This window comes from Neopsephotus bourkii, unplaced genomic scaffold (assembly GCF_033783945.1).
Source record: "Neopsephotus bourkii isolate Nb327-2 ecotype Australia unplaced genomic scaffold, CSIRO-AGI_Nbou_v1 NB_1139, whole genome shotgun sequence".
Classification (NCBI taxonomy): Eukaryota; Metazoa; Chordata; class Aves; order Psittaciformes; family Psittacidae; genus Neopsephotus; species Neopsephotus bourkii.
This window is the reverse complement of record NW_026901625.1, coordinates 2,704,286-2,720,376: the sequence shown is the minus strand read 5'-3', so window position 1 is coordinate 2,720,376 and position 16,091 is coordinate 2,704,286. Positions and strand designations below refer to the sequence as shown.

At 59.0% G+C, this 16,091-nt stretch overlaps 1 protein-coding gene across 1 annotated transcript in view; it reads right to left on the bottom strand.

Annotated features, from left to right (window-relative positions):
* ITPR3 (inositol 1,4,5-trisphosphate receptor type 3) overlaps window positions 1-11,871 on the bottom strand; it is a 37,191-nt gene extending 25,320 nt beyond the window's left edge. Inside the window, exons 1-5 of the mRNA XM_061363013.1 lie at window positions 11,428-11,871; window positions 5,928-5,998; window positions 2,587-2,708; window positions 340-426; window positions 20-178 (exon numbers count right to left, since the gene is read on the bottom strand). Coding sequence (XP_061218997.1) covers window positions 20-178; window positions 340-426; window positions 2,587-2,708; window positions 5,928-5,998; window positions 11,428-11,516 — 528 coding nt within the window. The 5' untranslated portion in view covers window positions 11,517-11,871. The remainder of the gene's footprint in view (window positions 1-19; window positions 179-339; window positions 427-2,586; window positions 2,709-5,927; window positions 5,999-11,427) is intronic.
* Window positions 11,872-16,091: the final 4,220 nt, after the last annotated feature.

The window sequence follows — 16,091 nt, the reverse complement described above, 5'->3', positions numbered from 1 at the left end:
TTTCCAGCCCTGCACTCACGTTATCTCCGTTGCTCCTCAGCTTCCAGAAGGGCTGGATGAAGAGCCAGGACCCCTCATTGCCGGTGGCATCCAGGGTCACCCGCATGGCGTTCTTCTCAAGCAGGGCTGGCAACCGCTTGTTCACCGTCAGGTACTTGTTGCTCTTCATGTGGAGGAGCTGGAGGGGCACATGTTAGGGTGAGCTGTGAGGCCCCAGGCAGGTCCTACCCAGGGGTGACCCCACAAGCCATTTCCCCAGGCAATTTGCACGTGCTGGATCCAAGCATCCCCCCCAGACTCCTCATCCAAGCATAGAGGAGGGAGGATGAGCACCCGTACCTGTATGACACTGCCGTATTTCACTACATCCCCGTGCACCTTCTTGTTCTCCGTATCGTTCTGCTTCTGCTCCATCTGGGCTGCGTGCTGAATGCCGAAAGGAGAAGAGCTGAGTGCACAGGCCAGAGCTACAATATGGTCCTCAGCGTCCAAAAGCTCAGCCCGGGACCATGGTGTGGCCCTGAGCAGCTGTATGAATCACAGAATCATGGAATGGTTTGGGTAGGAAGGGACCTTAAAGCTCATCCAATTCCATGCAGGGACACCTCCCACTAGAGCAGCTTGCTCCATGCCCCGGTGTCCAACCTGGCCTTGAACACTGCCAGGGATGGGGCAGCCACAGCTTCTCTGGGCACCCTGTGCCAGCGCCTCAGCACCCTCACAGGGAAGAGCTTCTTCCCTATATAAGGTCCATGTGAGCTTTACACTGAGGGCTTAAAACATAGGACAGGGACAAAATGGCACCAAAATTCCATCAAAACCCCAGCAGGTTCTACAGGACAGCACCAAAAGGGGACCCTGTGCACAGGCCAGAGACCAAGGCACCCGTCTCAGCCCCACTGCAGATGTGGCAGGATTGGTCCCTGCCAGCCAAGATGCCCCAAGGTTGAATCGCTCAGCACCGCTTGCAGCCCCTCTCTCCAAAACCACAGAGATTTTCCATGTGCTGGCTCTGGCAGCTGGAGGAGCGATGCTGACGTGCATGCAGCAAGGCAGGATCTGTCTGGGAAGGGCGAGGGTGCGCTGACAGCCTTGGCGCCAGCCTGGGCACAGCCCAGTGACTGGGATGGGAAATGGTGGTGAGGGATGGAGCTGGGAGAGCATCAACCCTTTCCCATCCTCCCCGAGCAGGGGATGCTGAAGGCACTGGGCACCATTGTGGCAGTCCAAACCCTTTGCTCTTCCGAATGTTGCCACTGTGACAGCTAACCCTCCATCCCCATGCAGCTCTGGGGGATGTGAGCCCCATGGTGGTGGATGCTGCTATCAGGAGACAAACCTGCTGCCAACAAATCCCACACTGATGCAGAGCTGGGAGTTCAACAACAACCCCATGGAGCAACACAGCCCCGGTGAGGGAATCTGGCACCGTGACGTGCCCTAAATCCATGTCCAGATCTGAGCTGAAAGGCAGCAGGGCTGGGAGTGGGACTGTCTGCCCTGAGTCCATGGGGAATGACATTCCCAGCCTATCCCTTGGGTGGGACCTGGGTCCCCAAGCTCTGGTGTGATGGGGTGCAGGGGACATGGGGTGAGTGGCCTGGAACAGTGCAGGGAGGAATCGGAGGCATCAGTAGGGTTCCAGCACACGGCTCCAGATGTGAGGGAGCATTTGCCAAAAGGGCAACACGGGGAGCAGCGGAAAGGAAGAAGGAAATGACAGAATCTCTTTAAGACAAATCCGAACCAAGGTGCAATCAATCAGGCTCAGAAATGAGCCTCTCTATTCAGTCATGGCCAGTACAGCTGTCCACATTACGGGTTACAAGTTACGGTCTAACTGGAGCAGGAAAATCACGTTTCCATAGACCACATATGGCTGGACACAGCAGGAGGCCCAGACCCTGCCCCTCATCTCCAGGATGCTCCGGGACGCTCTGTCCTGATGCTCCATCAGACCTTGCTCCCCAGGGGCAAAACTGGGGGCTGCTGGGGCTGGGGCTGGGCTTGGAGCCTGATGAGATGATTTAATGAGTCTCTCCTGAGCTTCGGTTTCATGAATCATGCTCGGGGCCTCGCCAGCTGTCTGAGGTGATTGTGCAATGTTTAACATGGGCCTTTTCCAAACCTCGTGGAAGTCAACAGGAGCCTTTCTCTTCCACAGCCCTTCGGAGCCAGTCCTGGCTGCAGCGGCTCCCTCCTCCATGCCAGGCACCCCTGGGTGCTGCAGCACCTCTGCCTTCTCTGCCATGGGCTCCCCTGCACAGGAGGGCTGAGACAGCAAGTGCTGGGCATGGCAGTGAGGGTGGAAAGGCAGGTGGACATCACCTCTCATCCCAAAAGCACCACCACTGCCCTCCCTTCCTCTCCCTGCCTGCTCAGTCCCCTGGATCCTTCTCTGTGGCTCCTCCCTGGGACATCTCCCTTGCAGTGGGAGCAACAGAACCATGTGGCTCCTTGGTCACTGCTGTGTTCACCCTGGGCTGTCACAGCATGGATCAAGCCTGGCTGTGCCACACTGCCCAAGCTCCCCCATCACCAAGGGCACACGTGCAGGGATGGCAGGAAACCAAAAGAGCTGCTCACCTGGAGCTTCTGCAGCAGCACCACATCCGCGATCTTCTCCTTGTCCTGCTTGGTTTGCTTGGCCTTCCAGTACTGCTTCTGCGCAGAGTAGCGGTTCATGGGGCACACTTTGAAGAGGCAATCTGGGAGGAGAGCAAGGCCAGCATGAGGCTGCAGCAGCCTCCAGTGTGTCCCCAGTGGGGCCAATGTCACTAAGGGGCGGGAGCAAGTGCACCCCAGAACACTGCTCCTGTCCCAGCAGCATCCCTGGGAGATGGTCCTGTTAAGACACAGCAACCCCATCCACTGCTGGGGGTCCAAGGCCTGGGACTGGTGCAGGATCACACTGCCTTGTATTAGCTGTGGGGTTAGTTTCAAATCAGGGTAAATGAGGCCAGGAGTGACTCCACGTCTTGGACTAGTGATCAGAAGCATTCCCATCGGAAACAGCCGTGCAATGTGGGAAGGAAAACTTCAGGGCGAGAAAAGCACTGATGAAGCCCAGCTGTACCAAAGGAGGAGAGGATCCCACTGGGAGGCAGGGAAGGAGGAGGGAAGCCAGCAGGACACAGGACGTGAGCAGAGGTCTCCACATCTCCCTTGTTACCCTACCCATCGGAGCCAGCAGGACCGCAGGCTGCTGCCCTGTGGTGGCCATGCCATTGGGATGCAAACACTGCTCCTCCTGGACTGCTCACAAGGAGCCTCAGTTACCCATGCTGGAAACAAGCAACCTCTCCTACAACATGTACATCCACAGCTGCATTTTGGGTCCTAAAATCAACACTGGGGACCTGAAGAGCACAGGTTTGCATCCCAGCTCCTCCAAACACTCGCACTGATTCCATGCTCTGCAGATTGCCCGACTTTGCCTGCTTTTCCCTAGGCTGCTGTGGCCGGATGGGGTGCAGAAAGCGCAGACACCCAGGTCCAGGCTTTGGAACTGAAGCACAAGAGCCAATGTCTGGAGACAAGGAGGCCCTAACATCTCCCAAACCCTCGCTGAGGGCTGGAAGCTGTATGGGGGCGAGGGCAGGAAGGGCTCTGCTGCCTGGATCAACCTAATTCCGCCTGGAACAGCAGCCCAGAAACTTCAGACGCAAACAGAAAAAGGCATCACTTCCATCTCTGGCGCGGTCCCGAGGCGCTGGCAAGCTCCTGTTTATTTACCTGGGAGTGACGAGCAAACAACACGGAGCACAGTTCTCACCGCTCGGGCCGCTGGGGACAGGCCAAGTTTCACATTGCGTGGTACAGCTCTGTTTGCTAAGGGCACATCCCGTGCCAGGGCAGCACGGAGCGGAGCTGCCGCAGCGCCCGGCTGCCTGCTCCCACCGCCTCCAAACGGCTGCGGGAACACCGGGGCCACCTGCAGCACCTTGAATCGTTCTCATTCAAGTGCTAATTGCGGTGCAGAACACGGCAGAAAGTAGAAACCAACAGAGCTATGAAGAGACGGGGGCTGCGAGCACCCCCAGCGCAGAGCTGCTGCCTGACATCCCTGTCTCAGGACTGAGCCATTTGGACCTAACACCAGTGGAATCCCAGCCTGGTTTGGGTTGAAGGGACCTTAAACCTCATCCAGCTCCATGCAAGGACCCCTTCCACTGGAGCAGCTTGCTCCAAGCCCCTGTGTCCAACCTGGCCTTGAGCACTGCCAGGGATGGGGCAGCCACAGCTTCTCTGGGCACCCTGTGCCAGCGCCTCAGCACCCTCACAGGGAAGAGCTTCTGCCTAAGAGCTCAGCTCAGTCTCCCCTCGGGCAGGTTCAAGCCATTCCCCTTGGCCTGTCCCTACAGGCCCTTGTCCCAAGCCTCTCTCCAGGTTTCCTGCAGCCCCTTTAGGCACTGGAGCTGCTCTAAGGTCTCCCAGAGCACAGCAGAGGGGCAGAATCCCCTCCTTGAGCTGCTGCTCATGCTCTGGGGGTGAGCCCAGCACACGGGGGGGGGGGGGGCAGTTCTGGGCTCTGAGCTCACTGCTGGGTCCCGTTTTCCCATCGGGAAGCAGAGCAGGGTCCTGGCACGACCCACGTGCATCCCACCGAGCGCAGGATAGGGCCGGGTCCGGCCACAGGATATGGGGACGGCAACAGCACGTGAAAATCCTCTTAAGCCTCTCGCTGGTGCCGCAGGGGAACAGCAGCAGCCCGTTGTTTTTACCTCCCAGCAGTGATTGCTATCGAGAAGGCAGACCGCTGCTTTTCCGGCCATTACAACAAGGGGCTGGATATCCTGATAGGGTTTGCATGGAGCAGGGTGAGTCTAGACCAGACCTGTGCCTGGAAAAGAGATCCAACACCCACCCATGTCTCGGCAGGGGGATGGCGCGGCTACCGGGACAAGGCTCGCTCCGGCTGCTTCCAGCTCTTCCCCTCCAGCCCCAGGTGGAAATCAACTGATGTCTGGGAATGGGGATGGCTGCCCAGGCAGTGCAGGGCTGCGGGACACTGGGAGCTCCTTAATCAGCCCTATGTACAAGTTAATGGCAGCAGCGTGCATGGAAGCACATCACTGCTTGGTGGGACCCCCATGGGAAGGATGCTCAGAGGGGAAGGGGTCCTGCATGGCACCTCGCTGTGGGATGTTAAAGCCACCCTGGGAAAAAGGTGGAGGCACAAAGCAGAGCAGGAAACCCTCATTTTAAAAGGGGGGCTCAAGTGCCAGCAGCTGGGATGAGAGGAACGGCTGCCCTGATCCAACCCCGCAGCCGCTGCTTGGGGGGCATCCCACAGCTCACTGCACCCGGGCAGCCCCTCACCCAAATGGGAACCAACGGGCACAGCCCCAAGTGCCTGAGGAGCCGACGCAGCCCAGAACATGATGGCCAAGGAGAGATTGGGATTTACCAGCCCTCCCTAAACCCTGCCTGCCTCGTAAATGGGAGGCTTAATCCCCAGCTCCCTCTGAGGTGCAGCCAAGCACTGCAGGTGTAATTAGTGCCGAGTGCTAACAGGCTTGCCTGGAAATGCTCTGCCTGCTGTAAGCGCCCCTCTGAGTGTCCCCTCCTGTCCCTGGCTCCTGGTGGGTAAACACCCAGGGATGCATTTCGGGATGGGGAGACCCACCTTTGCAGAGGATGCAGTTCCTTAGGGCTGGGGACCACCCCACCATGGAGGTGGTGCCAATAAATGCATAAATGCCCCCAAAGTCAAACAGAGGAGGGTAGATAGTTTGGCCAAGCCATGGAAACAAGGCTATGGAGGATGTCCAAGAACCCTCCATGCTCCTCAGCAAAGGACAAGCAGCACCTCCCAGCCCCAGGATAGCTGAGATAGATGGGACCCCGGTCCCCAGCCATGGATGCCCAGGGCCAGCATCATCCCCAAGGCTGCTCCATCAGCGATGGAGCTGCCCCAGTCTCACCTCGGAACTTCTTGGGCGGGTTGTCCAGGTCGCCAGCAGCCGGCTCCACCACGCATCGGTCGTCCACCAGCCTGTGGGGACAGAGAGCAGGAGCAGGGTCAGCACTGGCGAGGGGAGCGGCTTCACCACAACCCACAGCTCTGTGCCACCAGCACCAAAACCGTGTCTCCTGCTTGCCACTCATTTGCACTCTGTAAATATTTAGCACAACAACACAGCTCCTGCAGCAGGCAGCTGCTTTGGGGCGCTTGCTCCGAACACAGCACTCCTTGTTCCCCATCACCCACCATCTCTTTCACATGTGTTTTCCATCCCAGCCCCTTAGAGCAAACGGTGCAGACACAAAACAGCGATGAACACGATGCCTCGTGTCAGCCCTTTACTCATCGGCTCATGCGGGAGGCTCTGATGCCCAGGTCCTGCTGCAGCAAACCCCTGCCCAGCTCCCTGCTGAGCCAAACGCCCTCCCCACACAGAACACTGCCTGCGGTGTTATTTCACTGGTAATCCGGCACAAGGAGGATGAGTTCCACTTTCATGCAGTGGTTTTCCTTCCATGGCCAGGAGCTCACCCCACCGGGACATGGAGGGCGTAGCTGCTGCAGATGGAGGTGGCAGGGCCCCCCCAAACCAGTCATTAACTAATATCTGATCAGAGGAGCTGGCTCTGCCCATCAGATGCAAACGGTTGCATCTCCTCCCTGCCCACCTCTGCTCTCCCAGCATTGAGCAAAACCCTTTGGGCTTGGCCCTGGGTGCTGAGGACCGATGTAGGGACAGATGGGACATTGCTTTTCAAAGCTCCCAAGACCAGCAGAGCACATGAAGGACATGGGCATCAATTCAGTTTCTATACCCCTGCACGAGGCCCTGCTCAGCACCCAAAGCACAGCGGGACGAGCGGTGCCGCAGGGGCTGGTGGTGCCGGGGGCCACCGGAGCTGTCTGAGGCTCCAGCAGGACAGGCTGTACCCGCTCGCCTGCTTTCTCCCAGCGCCTGGGAAGTGATGCAGGCAGAGAAACTCTGCTCCTGCCGCAGGCGAGGAAGTGAGAAGCGTGTCCCCACCTGTGGAGCCTCAATTCAGGCAGCCGCTGAGCATGCGAGTGGCAACAGGAATGCACCCATGACGCCATCCCGGGAGGGAGCATCCCATCCAGCGCTGTCTGTCCCTGGGATGGGAGCGACGACGCAGACTGACAAAGTGAAGTCCACGAACGGGGCACAGCGGAGCCAAGTGTCCCCAAGGGATGCTCAAAGATTGCCCCCAAAAGCAAACCAAATAGCCAAAGCAGCACTGGAGGTGAACATGCAGCACTGCAGAGGGTTGGCAAAAGAGACAATACGTCCCATTCGCAGATCCAGCCTCTTCCCCCAGCCCAGCCAGTGTCCAGACAAAGGGAAAATTCCTTTCAATAGCTCGTCAGAGAGGAATTTGGCCTCTGCATTGATGGATTGGGACCCGGGGACCCCAGTGGCAGCAGCGAACGCTCATGGTCAGCATGCAGGGTCTCAGGCCCCCAACCAGGGGCTGCCTGAACACGATGCCTTTTCCATGGGCCACAACAGCAGGGAAGTAGTCGAGCATATTCCCAAACTCCTGCAGGGCACGGAGCCTTGGGAGGGCAGGGAAAGAGGTGAAGAGTGGAGCAGAGGCAGCTTTGGGCAGGGCTGTCCCACATCCCACCCCACAGAGCCTCAGCCCAGCCCCAGTGCCCCTTGTAGGCTGTTTTGGTTTCTATTACTATTACTGTGGGGAGGGAACAGGCAGAAATGAACGTGCTCAATGCTCCTCGGAGCAAACACCACCATGGGCTGAGCCTGACCAACCCCGGGTCAGGGTCACAGAGTGAAGCACTTTAAAGACAAGAAACCATCCATGGTTATGGCCGGGGGTCCCCAAGGAAGCTCCTGCCCTGTGTGCCCTATTCCCAGTGCCGGAGTAAACAGCACAGGAGCCTCCCACCCTCACCAGCTCTGCTCAGTGGCCGCTTCCCCATAGTTACCACTGCACTGGGCAGCATTAGAGACAGTGACCTGCCAGGCAGTTTCAGCATCTCTAAGCCCACAATTACCGCAAGGATGCAAGTGTTGTTTCTATTAAACTCACGCTCCAGACTAACATTCTGCAGTCAAAAATAGCTGAAAATAATAGGATTCTGACAGGGTGGACATGAATCACCTGGGACACTGCTGGGGCCAGGATACGCTTCCACTGAGAACCAGCATCACCGCAGTGGGATGAGGCCAGTCGGGGTCCCTCTGCTATTAGAGCAGCAGGGACATGCGGGCACTCGAGCAGCGGGGAGGACACTGGGAATAAAGAGAGCAGCTTCCATTGCTCAGGTGTTAATGAGAAAAGAGGCGGTTGGTGTCTGAGCACCTGGAGGAAGATCCCGAACAAGGCAGGAGGCTGAAGGCACTGATGAACCCCATGAAAACATAACTTTACCTTTCCAATTCACCTCCAGGGGCCAGGTCCTCGCCCCGCTGAGCAAAGCATGGGCGAGCATCTGGTTCGCTTTAAGCCACGCAAGTCATGGCCGTGGCTCCAGTGGGGCTTTAAATTATGAAGCACAAAGTGGTTCCATGGCCGGGGGCCAGCGCGCTCGGCCTCGTGCGAGGTCAGGGTCCAGCACAGCGATGTGCAGCGGTTGGACACCCCGAGCAGCCCCAGGGATGGGGGCCAGCGGGGCTGACGTGGAACAACGTGAACCCGGGCTGAGGAAGAGGAGGGAGGGAGCCTTCCCCAGCTGCGGAGCTCCATGGTGCAGCAGTGCTCTGGGAGAAGGGGAGCCCCAATGCAGGCAGGAGCACACTGCTACAGCGCAACCATCCCCTGGGGGTGAGGAGGAGGATGATGAGGAAGAAAGCTCCCCTTTGGGCTGGGGTGCAGGACATTGGGAGGAATGAAGTGAATGCAGCTTTGCCTTGTCCCAGTGCCGGGAGGAGGAACCGCTCCTGGCCTCGCTTGTGCTTCTCCTCCCCACAGACGAGTTCATCCTGACCCAGCAGAGCTGGAGTTACCCTTTAACCAGCCCCTGCGTTTCCCTGAGCTGCTCCACCCTGCACATCCACCTGCAACGGCTCCTACAGCTACCAAAGGGGTTTTCCTCCTTAACCAGCCCTGGCGGCAGGTTTGCCACTGGCCCTTCCCCTCCCTGAGCCCCAGGGATGGCAGGAGCAGGGCAGCACATCCCCAGCACAGGCACCGGCGCTGCGCTGCTGCTGCTCCTCTCTGGCTCTGGCCGTGTGGTGCTGGCTTCTCAGGGACACAGGATAAGATGGGGACACTCATGGCAGCATCACCCCATCCATCACGCTGGAGCAGGAACCACATCAAGGTCTCTGAGCTCCTTTCCCTGCTTGCCACGGGTTTGCTTGCTCTGGACGATCCCCACAGGGCACCCACATCAGTGGCTGTTCCTCCCCATCACAGACCCAGTCCCGGTTTCAAAAGCTCCTTCTCCTCAAGCACAGATCCCCCTGGAGTTACCAGTGACAGTCCCTGAGCAGCACCCACACCCCAGCTCCCTGCAGTGGGTGCCATGTCCTGGGGAAGCTGCTGCTCACACTGGGTACAAAAGGAGGAAAGGGATGGGAGAAAGGCAGAGGGAAAGGGAGAGGGAAGCTGCCCAGCTGGGACACAGTCACAGGGATGTCACAGCACCCCCACGCTGGGGTACATCCCTTAACGTGACACTTGCGACCAGCACTGCAGACACTCCACATCATGCCATCTCAACAGAGGATCCCACAGCACACCCCAGCCATCCCACAGCCAAAACCAGTCCCTCTGCAAGGGAGGATGGAGGGAGTGCTTCCGCAGGGTGCTCACCCAGTGTGGGGCTGGCAGGGCCATTTGCCTTGCAAATGAGGCAAATAAGGTCTGGAGCTGTTGCAGGAGGGTCAGGGAGAAGCACTGGCCCTGAGTCACCCAGTTCCTTATCACAGGAGTGATTTAAGGTGCGGTTGGGGCTCCCAGGTTGAGAGCCACAAGGGAAAACCATTTCAGAGGACGGGAAGCATCCCAGAGATAGGAGAACCCTGGGAAAGTGGGGCTACCCCATGATGGGGCCTGGGAGAAGAGGCTCCCAGAGCAAGCCCTGCCTTTCAGATGCTTCTAAGTCTAGAGAAGCACCCAGCAAAAGCAATGTGAGCACCAAAGGGTCTCAACACCTCCTCACCCAGCGCCTGGTGAGCCACTGGGATGTGCTACATGGGCTCATCCCCAGTGTCGGGCCCCAGGGAGCCTGCTCCAGCCCCAGTGTCACAGACAGGCTGGAGGGGTGCTCAGCACCGAGCTGCCAAGGGATGGCTCTGGCACTGGGAATGGGCAGCTACAAGGAGACCTCTCCAGAATGGACCATGGGGATGTTCTCCCACCCATCAGGGAGGGCTGGCACCGACAGGCTGCATCCTGCACATGCAGGACCCAACATCATCTAGAGCTGGAGGAAGGCTCTGGTGGGCATGAACCCAGGGGCTGCATGTGCCCAGCAGTGGCGAAGGTGTAGGCGAAGGTACATACGTCTCTGGTTATACATAGGCATGTGGGAGCAAGTGCATTCAGCACAGATTATAGAGCCAGGCAGCTCCTGCCCCAGGAATCCCATCCAAGTCAGCATTCCTGGCTGAGCTCAGCCTCTCCTACACGCAGCGTGGGGCAGGCACGCTGGCACAGACACACGTCCACCTGCCTGAGGCTGTGGGCAAGCTTTGGGTCCCTGCTTGGGGTAAGGAAAAGACCCACCCGTGCCCCAGAGCCCTCAGCACTGCAGGGAAACCTTCCCAGCGGGAGCAGTGGATGGAGAAGCATCGCTGGAGATCTTGGCCTGGCTTTGCCTTTGGCTGGAACAGAAACAGGAGGGACAAGGGACAGGTCCCCAAGCTCTGAGCTCATCTCCCCACATCGGAGATGATCCCTTTGCCCGTGCTATGTCCAGGAGGCTGCAAGGAGTCAGCTCAGCCTGGGCCTGGCAGTGCCCTGGTCCCTGCAGCCCAAAGCAGCACTTGGTGGCCATGGGTACCCGCGCGTTGAGGACCCTGCGGTGATTCTCACTGGCCACCAGCAGTGTGGGGATGTGAAGGGGGACAGCGAGAGCCATCGCTGCCTGGCACTCCCAGCCTCCAGCCACACCGGGCAGCACTGGGAGCACTTAACGCCCAGAAGGGCTCCCAGCTGCTGGAGCCGTCCCGTTCAGCCACACACACACAGCCCCTTCCGAACCCCACAAACCCCTCGTGCTGCTTAAACCCGTTTCATCTCCCCCAGCCCCTAATGGGGGGCCAGGGTGTCCCGCAGGGTCCCTCCAGGGCCATCTCCTGCCCTTGGCAGCGATTGAATCCCAGGATAGCGTGGAGGGACGCGGCTTCCCTTGTGCCCGCTCTCGGTGCAGCTCCCAGAGCTCCCCTTTTCCCTTCGGTCCCAGGCTCAAGCATCACCTCCTTCCACCCCGGGACCCGGCTCGCTGCGGGGCAGCCGCGGCAGCGCCTCACTCACCCCAGGGTGCTGATGAAGCCATTGACGGAGCCCTCGGCGTACAGGGAGACGATGTCCCCGATGTGCAGGAAACTTGACATCTCATTCATGGTTGCCCTCGCCCCGGCGCGGCGCCGCTGCTTCCCCGAGTCACCTTCCCGAGCCGATATCCAGCATGGGGCGAGCAGAGGGGTCCCTGCTCGGGCCGGGGGGGGGTAACCCCAGCCCGGCTCCCTGCGAGCCGCGACGGGCGCGGAGCGGCAGCCGGAGCCCCCGAACAACTTCTACATGTGCGGGAGAGGAGGAGGAGGAAGAGGAGGAGGATGAAGGCGGAGGGAGGGGGTGAAGCTCGGCTCGAGGGCTGCGGGAGGTCTGTCCGGCTGCCTCCGTCCGTGCTCCGCGTTCTACCTGCAGCCAATGGAGAGCGATCAGGAAGTCCTGCTCCAACAAGCATGCAAATGTTTTTGGCCTGGGAGGAGAAGCGGAGCAGCCGGGGGGGGGGGGGGAACCCAAAATGAGGCCCCACCCTCCCCTCCCCGCCTCCCGCCTTGGGCGAGCGTGCGGGGATGGGGGCACCGGGGATGGGGACGCGGCTCCCGGCCCCGCATGGTCCCCCCCGTGTCGGTCCCTGCGGCTTCTCCCCCTCCTCAGCCGGGGCTCTGGGGTGCTCTGAGGGCGTCCATCGGGAGCAGCACCGGGTGCGGTTGGGGTGTCCCAGCTCCCCCCCGGCCCCTGCAGCCACCCCTGTCCCACACAGCCCCGCTCCTGTCCTGCTCTTCCCCTTTCCTCACTCGGCACCAGGAGCCGCAGCTCCCTGTCCCCATCCCTGCACCCCAAGAGCTGCCCTTGGGCCGGTGCTTCCCCAGCCCGGGGATCCCGGAGCAGGGAAAGCCCAGTGAGGACCTGGCGGCTCCCGCTGGATTTTTCTGCCCCAGGCAAGTGCTTGTGGCTTCCTGAAGCCCAGCGGCCCCCTGCCAAGCTGCCGCTCCCACACGGCTCTGGTTCATTCCTGCTTTGCCTCTTGCCACCTCCATCCCGTGCTCGCACCGCTGCCCAAACACTCACCCTGCTCAGTGCTGGAGCTTTCCCCCTGCACCCCTCATCCAGGGTGACACTGAGCTGCTGCCTCCAGCCCTGCCCACCTCAACAATGCCATAGAGTTCATACAATACCACTGGGACCATGAGAAGCAAGGAGACCCCCAGCCCTTCCCAGAGCCCACCTGGTCCCAGTAGCTCATAAGGAGCCTTTCCACATTCAACCCAACAGCACAGGGCCAGGTAAGCAGTCCCAGGCACCCAGAGGAGGCCATGGAGATGCTGCGAGGGCTGGAGCAGCTCTGCTCTGGAGCCAGGCTGAGAGAGCTGGGCTGGGGCAGCCTGGAGAAGAGAAGGCTCCTGAAGGGGAGACCTTAGAGCAGCTCCAGTGCCTAAAGGGGCTGCAGGGAACCTGGAGAGGGGCTTGGGACAAGGGATGTAGGGACAGGGCAAGGGGAATGGCTTGAACCTGCCCGAGGGGAGACTGAGCTGAGCTCTTAGGCAGAAGCTCTTCCCTGTGAGGGTGCTGAGGCGCTGGCACAGGGTGCCCAGAGAAGCTGTGGCTGCCCCATCCCTGCAGTGCTCAAGGCCAGGTTGGACACAGGGGCTTGGAGCAAGCTGCTCCAGTGGAAGGGGTCCCTGCCCGTGGAACTGGATGAGCTTTAAGTCCCTTCCAACCCAAACCATTCCACGATTCTATGAATATAACAGTAGTGGCAAAGCACCACATCCTCAGAGCATCTTCTGGACAGCACAAGCGCCCTAGTTCCTCGCTTTAATTAAAACTCGCCTGCTGTAAAAACAATATCAGAAGGGATAAAAAAAAAAAAGCATGATGCTTTTTTCATTTATTTCCCTCCTGTCCTCTTTTCTGGCAAACAAACACACAGGTTTCAGGGATACAAACCTTGCCCTAAATAGGGATAATTTTTTTTTCCACTAGGAAACGAACAGGTCCCCTGGCAGAACAACGGGAAAAAAATTAGTGCAATTCCTCCGGGGGGAGATGCGAATTGAGGTCCATCAGGATTAGCTGCGTTTTCAGCACAGGCCAAATTTAGCAGCCTTTATCTCAGGGCAACAGAGGGGGAAAAGAGATCATAAGGAAAGAAAAAGCCCTGCTGCTGTTAAAAGCAAACGAAGGTTTCACAACAGGAGCTCAAAGAGAGCCCCTGATGAATCAGGGACCCACCTTGGTGCACAGATCAGCAGCGCTGATCATAGGCACAAGGGGTGGCTCAGCCAAGGAACACCACAGTGGGGCCATGCTGGTGCTCAGCCAGGTTGGACACGCTCCCCATGCACCCATCTTGTCCCTTGTGCTTGCAGAGCACTGGGCACTAACAGTTACCTGGAAGCACAATGAAACCCCCTCACATGGCACTAAACAAACTCCCATGGCATTAAACAAACTGGCACATGGTTTCTCACCCAGCATGGAGAAGCCTCTTGAAGTCTCCCTTCTCTCTCCAGGGCAGGAGAGTGATGGACACCACATCCAGCCCATGATCCGGGAGACCCCAATATGCTTTAGGTGATGCTGCATCTCCAGATCCTCTCTGGACGGAGCCGGGTGGATGAAACCCTCCCCATCCTCCAGCTCCCTGGCCAAGGGACAGGAGATGACAGCTCTGCCCCTGCAGTGGGCACAAGTAGGGCCCCCAGCATCTGCCACCTGAGGTTTGCCCCCACACAGGCAGGTGGCTTCTAGGAGAAGAAAGAGTACATTCCGCTTGTGGTTCAGTTGCTCTCATCTATCCCAACATAGCTGTGACCATGCTGAGCCATCTCACTGCCCACCCTGCATGTCCCCCGCCTGCACAGGGTCCCTGGGCTGCTCCCAACCCCTTGTGTGCATGGACTCAGACCCCAGCACACTGTGGGGAGCCTCAAACAGCCCTGGCCATAGGGATGCTCCTGGGCACAAGCAGCAGGGCAGCCACCTCGCTGTGCCAGCGCTTGCTCCTCAGGCCCCGGGGAGATAGAGGAGTTAAAAATAAGAGTGTTTCCTTCCTTACCCCCTATTTCAACCCACGTGACAAATAAAAACTGGGAGTTTCTGCCTCCTGGAGAGGAAGCGGCTGTGGAGAGGCAGCGGTGAGTCAGTCCAGCAGCACTCATCCCCATCCCTAAGGCACAGCCTCCATCTCTGGCAGGATCGGAGCCACATTCCTTTCACATGCTGAAATTGCTCCTTTGCAAGCAACTGCTCAAAGGGCAGGGCCTCCTCCCTTCCCCAGGCCCCCAGCCTTGTCCACAGGATGCTCCTTTGGCAAAAGCTCCCTTCTACCTGCAAGCCTTCCCAGCGATGGCTCTCGGCAGCGAGCATTCCCCTAAGTGGGATGGTGTTGGCTTCCCAGCCATGCCAAAACCCTTGGACTGGGATTGTAGCCCCCCAGGGCTAGACAGGAGCCCAGTTGGACCTTAAGTTTGCCCAAATGCTATGGAAGCGAATGTATTGCTGATGGAGAGGATGGTGACCAGGGATGCCGGTTGGAGAGGGGTTAGTGGTACCCAAACAGAATCCCAATTTCCTACCAGATCCCCATCTGGCTTTTGCATGGGTCTCCCCTCAGGCATCCCAAATCATGGCTGGGAACTCAAGGGTGAAGGCAGTTGGAAGAAGAAAGTGAAAAGTAACTGTAGCCTCCTTTGTTCGAGGGGAGGAAGGGAGACACTCAGTCCCTTGTGCGCCAGCAGAGCGGGGAGCAGCGAGGCTCTGCTGACTGATGCGCATAAGAGGGGGATTCTTTGACCAGGAGGCGAGTTTGCCCCTTGTCTTGCTGGCTCCGGGTGCACCCTGACCCCGCTGCTCCCTGCGATGCAGCACAAAGGCTGCCTGGGCTCTGTATGGTGCCTTTCACGCTGCTGCACCACCTCCCTGCCCAGGCACCCACAGAGAACAGCAGAGCAGAGCCAGGACCAACCCCAAGCTACAGCTATCAAAAAAGGGGTTGTTTCAATCTTGTTTCTGGGCAAGGATTTCAGAGCCCACAGTAACACAGCTGGAAAAAAATGCTCCTTTGGTGCAGACGATGCTGTGTGCGTCTGCAGTGAGGAGGGTTAGACCCCAAATCTGCTTTGCTTGAGCTGCAAACCTGCCCCCAGCACCCGCTTGCGAGGCAGCCCTTGCCAGAGCAGGGCTGAAACCCCCTCGGGCATCTTCATTAACGGGTGCAGACAGGGCCAGCTCCCCCCTGCCTGTCCCATCTGTGCCTCTGCTCGCTCCTGGCTGTCTCTGACTGTGGCTGTGGCCTCACGGGAGCAGCCGCTCCCCCAAAATAGGTCTCAGACTGGATGACTTTGGCCCACATCCTCAAAGGTATTGAGGCTCTGGGTTACCTCGGAGCAGCGGAGCCTTCATCCCTGCCCGGGTGGCAGGAGGTGGCCTGGGAAGATGATGCTGGTGCACACATGGTCCTACGCGGACTGACCCTCACTGTGTGCAGGAGGATGCTCACACGCTGGTCTCACCCTGGTGACACAGAGCAGAAGATGCCATAGGGAAATAGGGCAACATGGAGCAATTCCTCCAGTCCCACACTTGCTCTTTGCCCTCCTATGCACACATCCAAGCCTGCATCCTGCCCCAATGGGTGGTGGAAGCTGAGGGGAAGGACCCCCTGCTCCCACCCATACTCCTTCCCT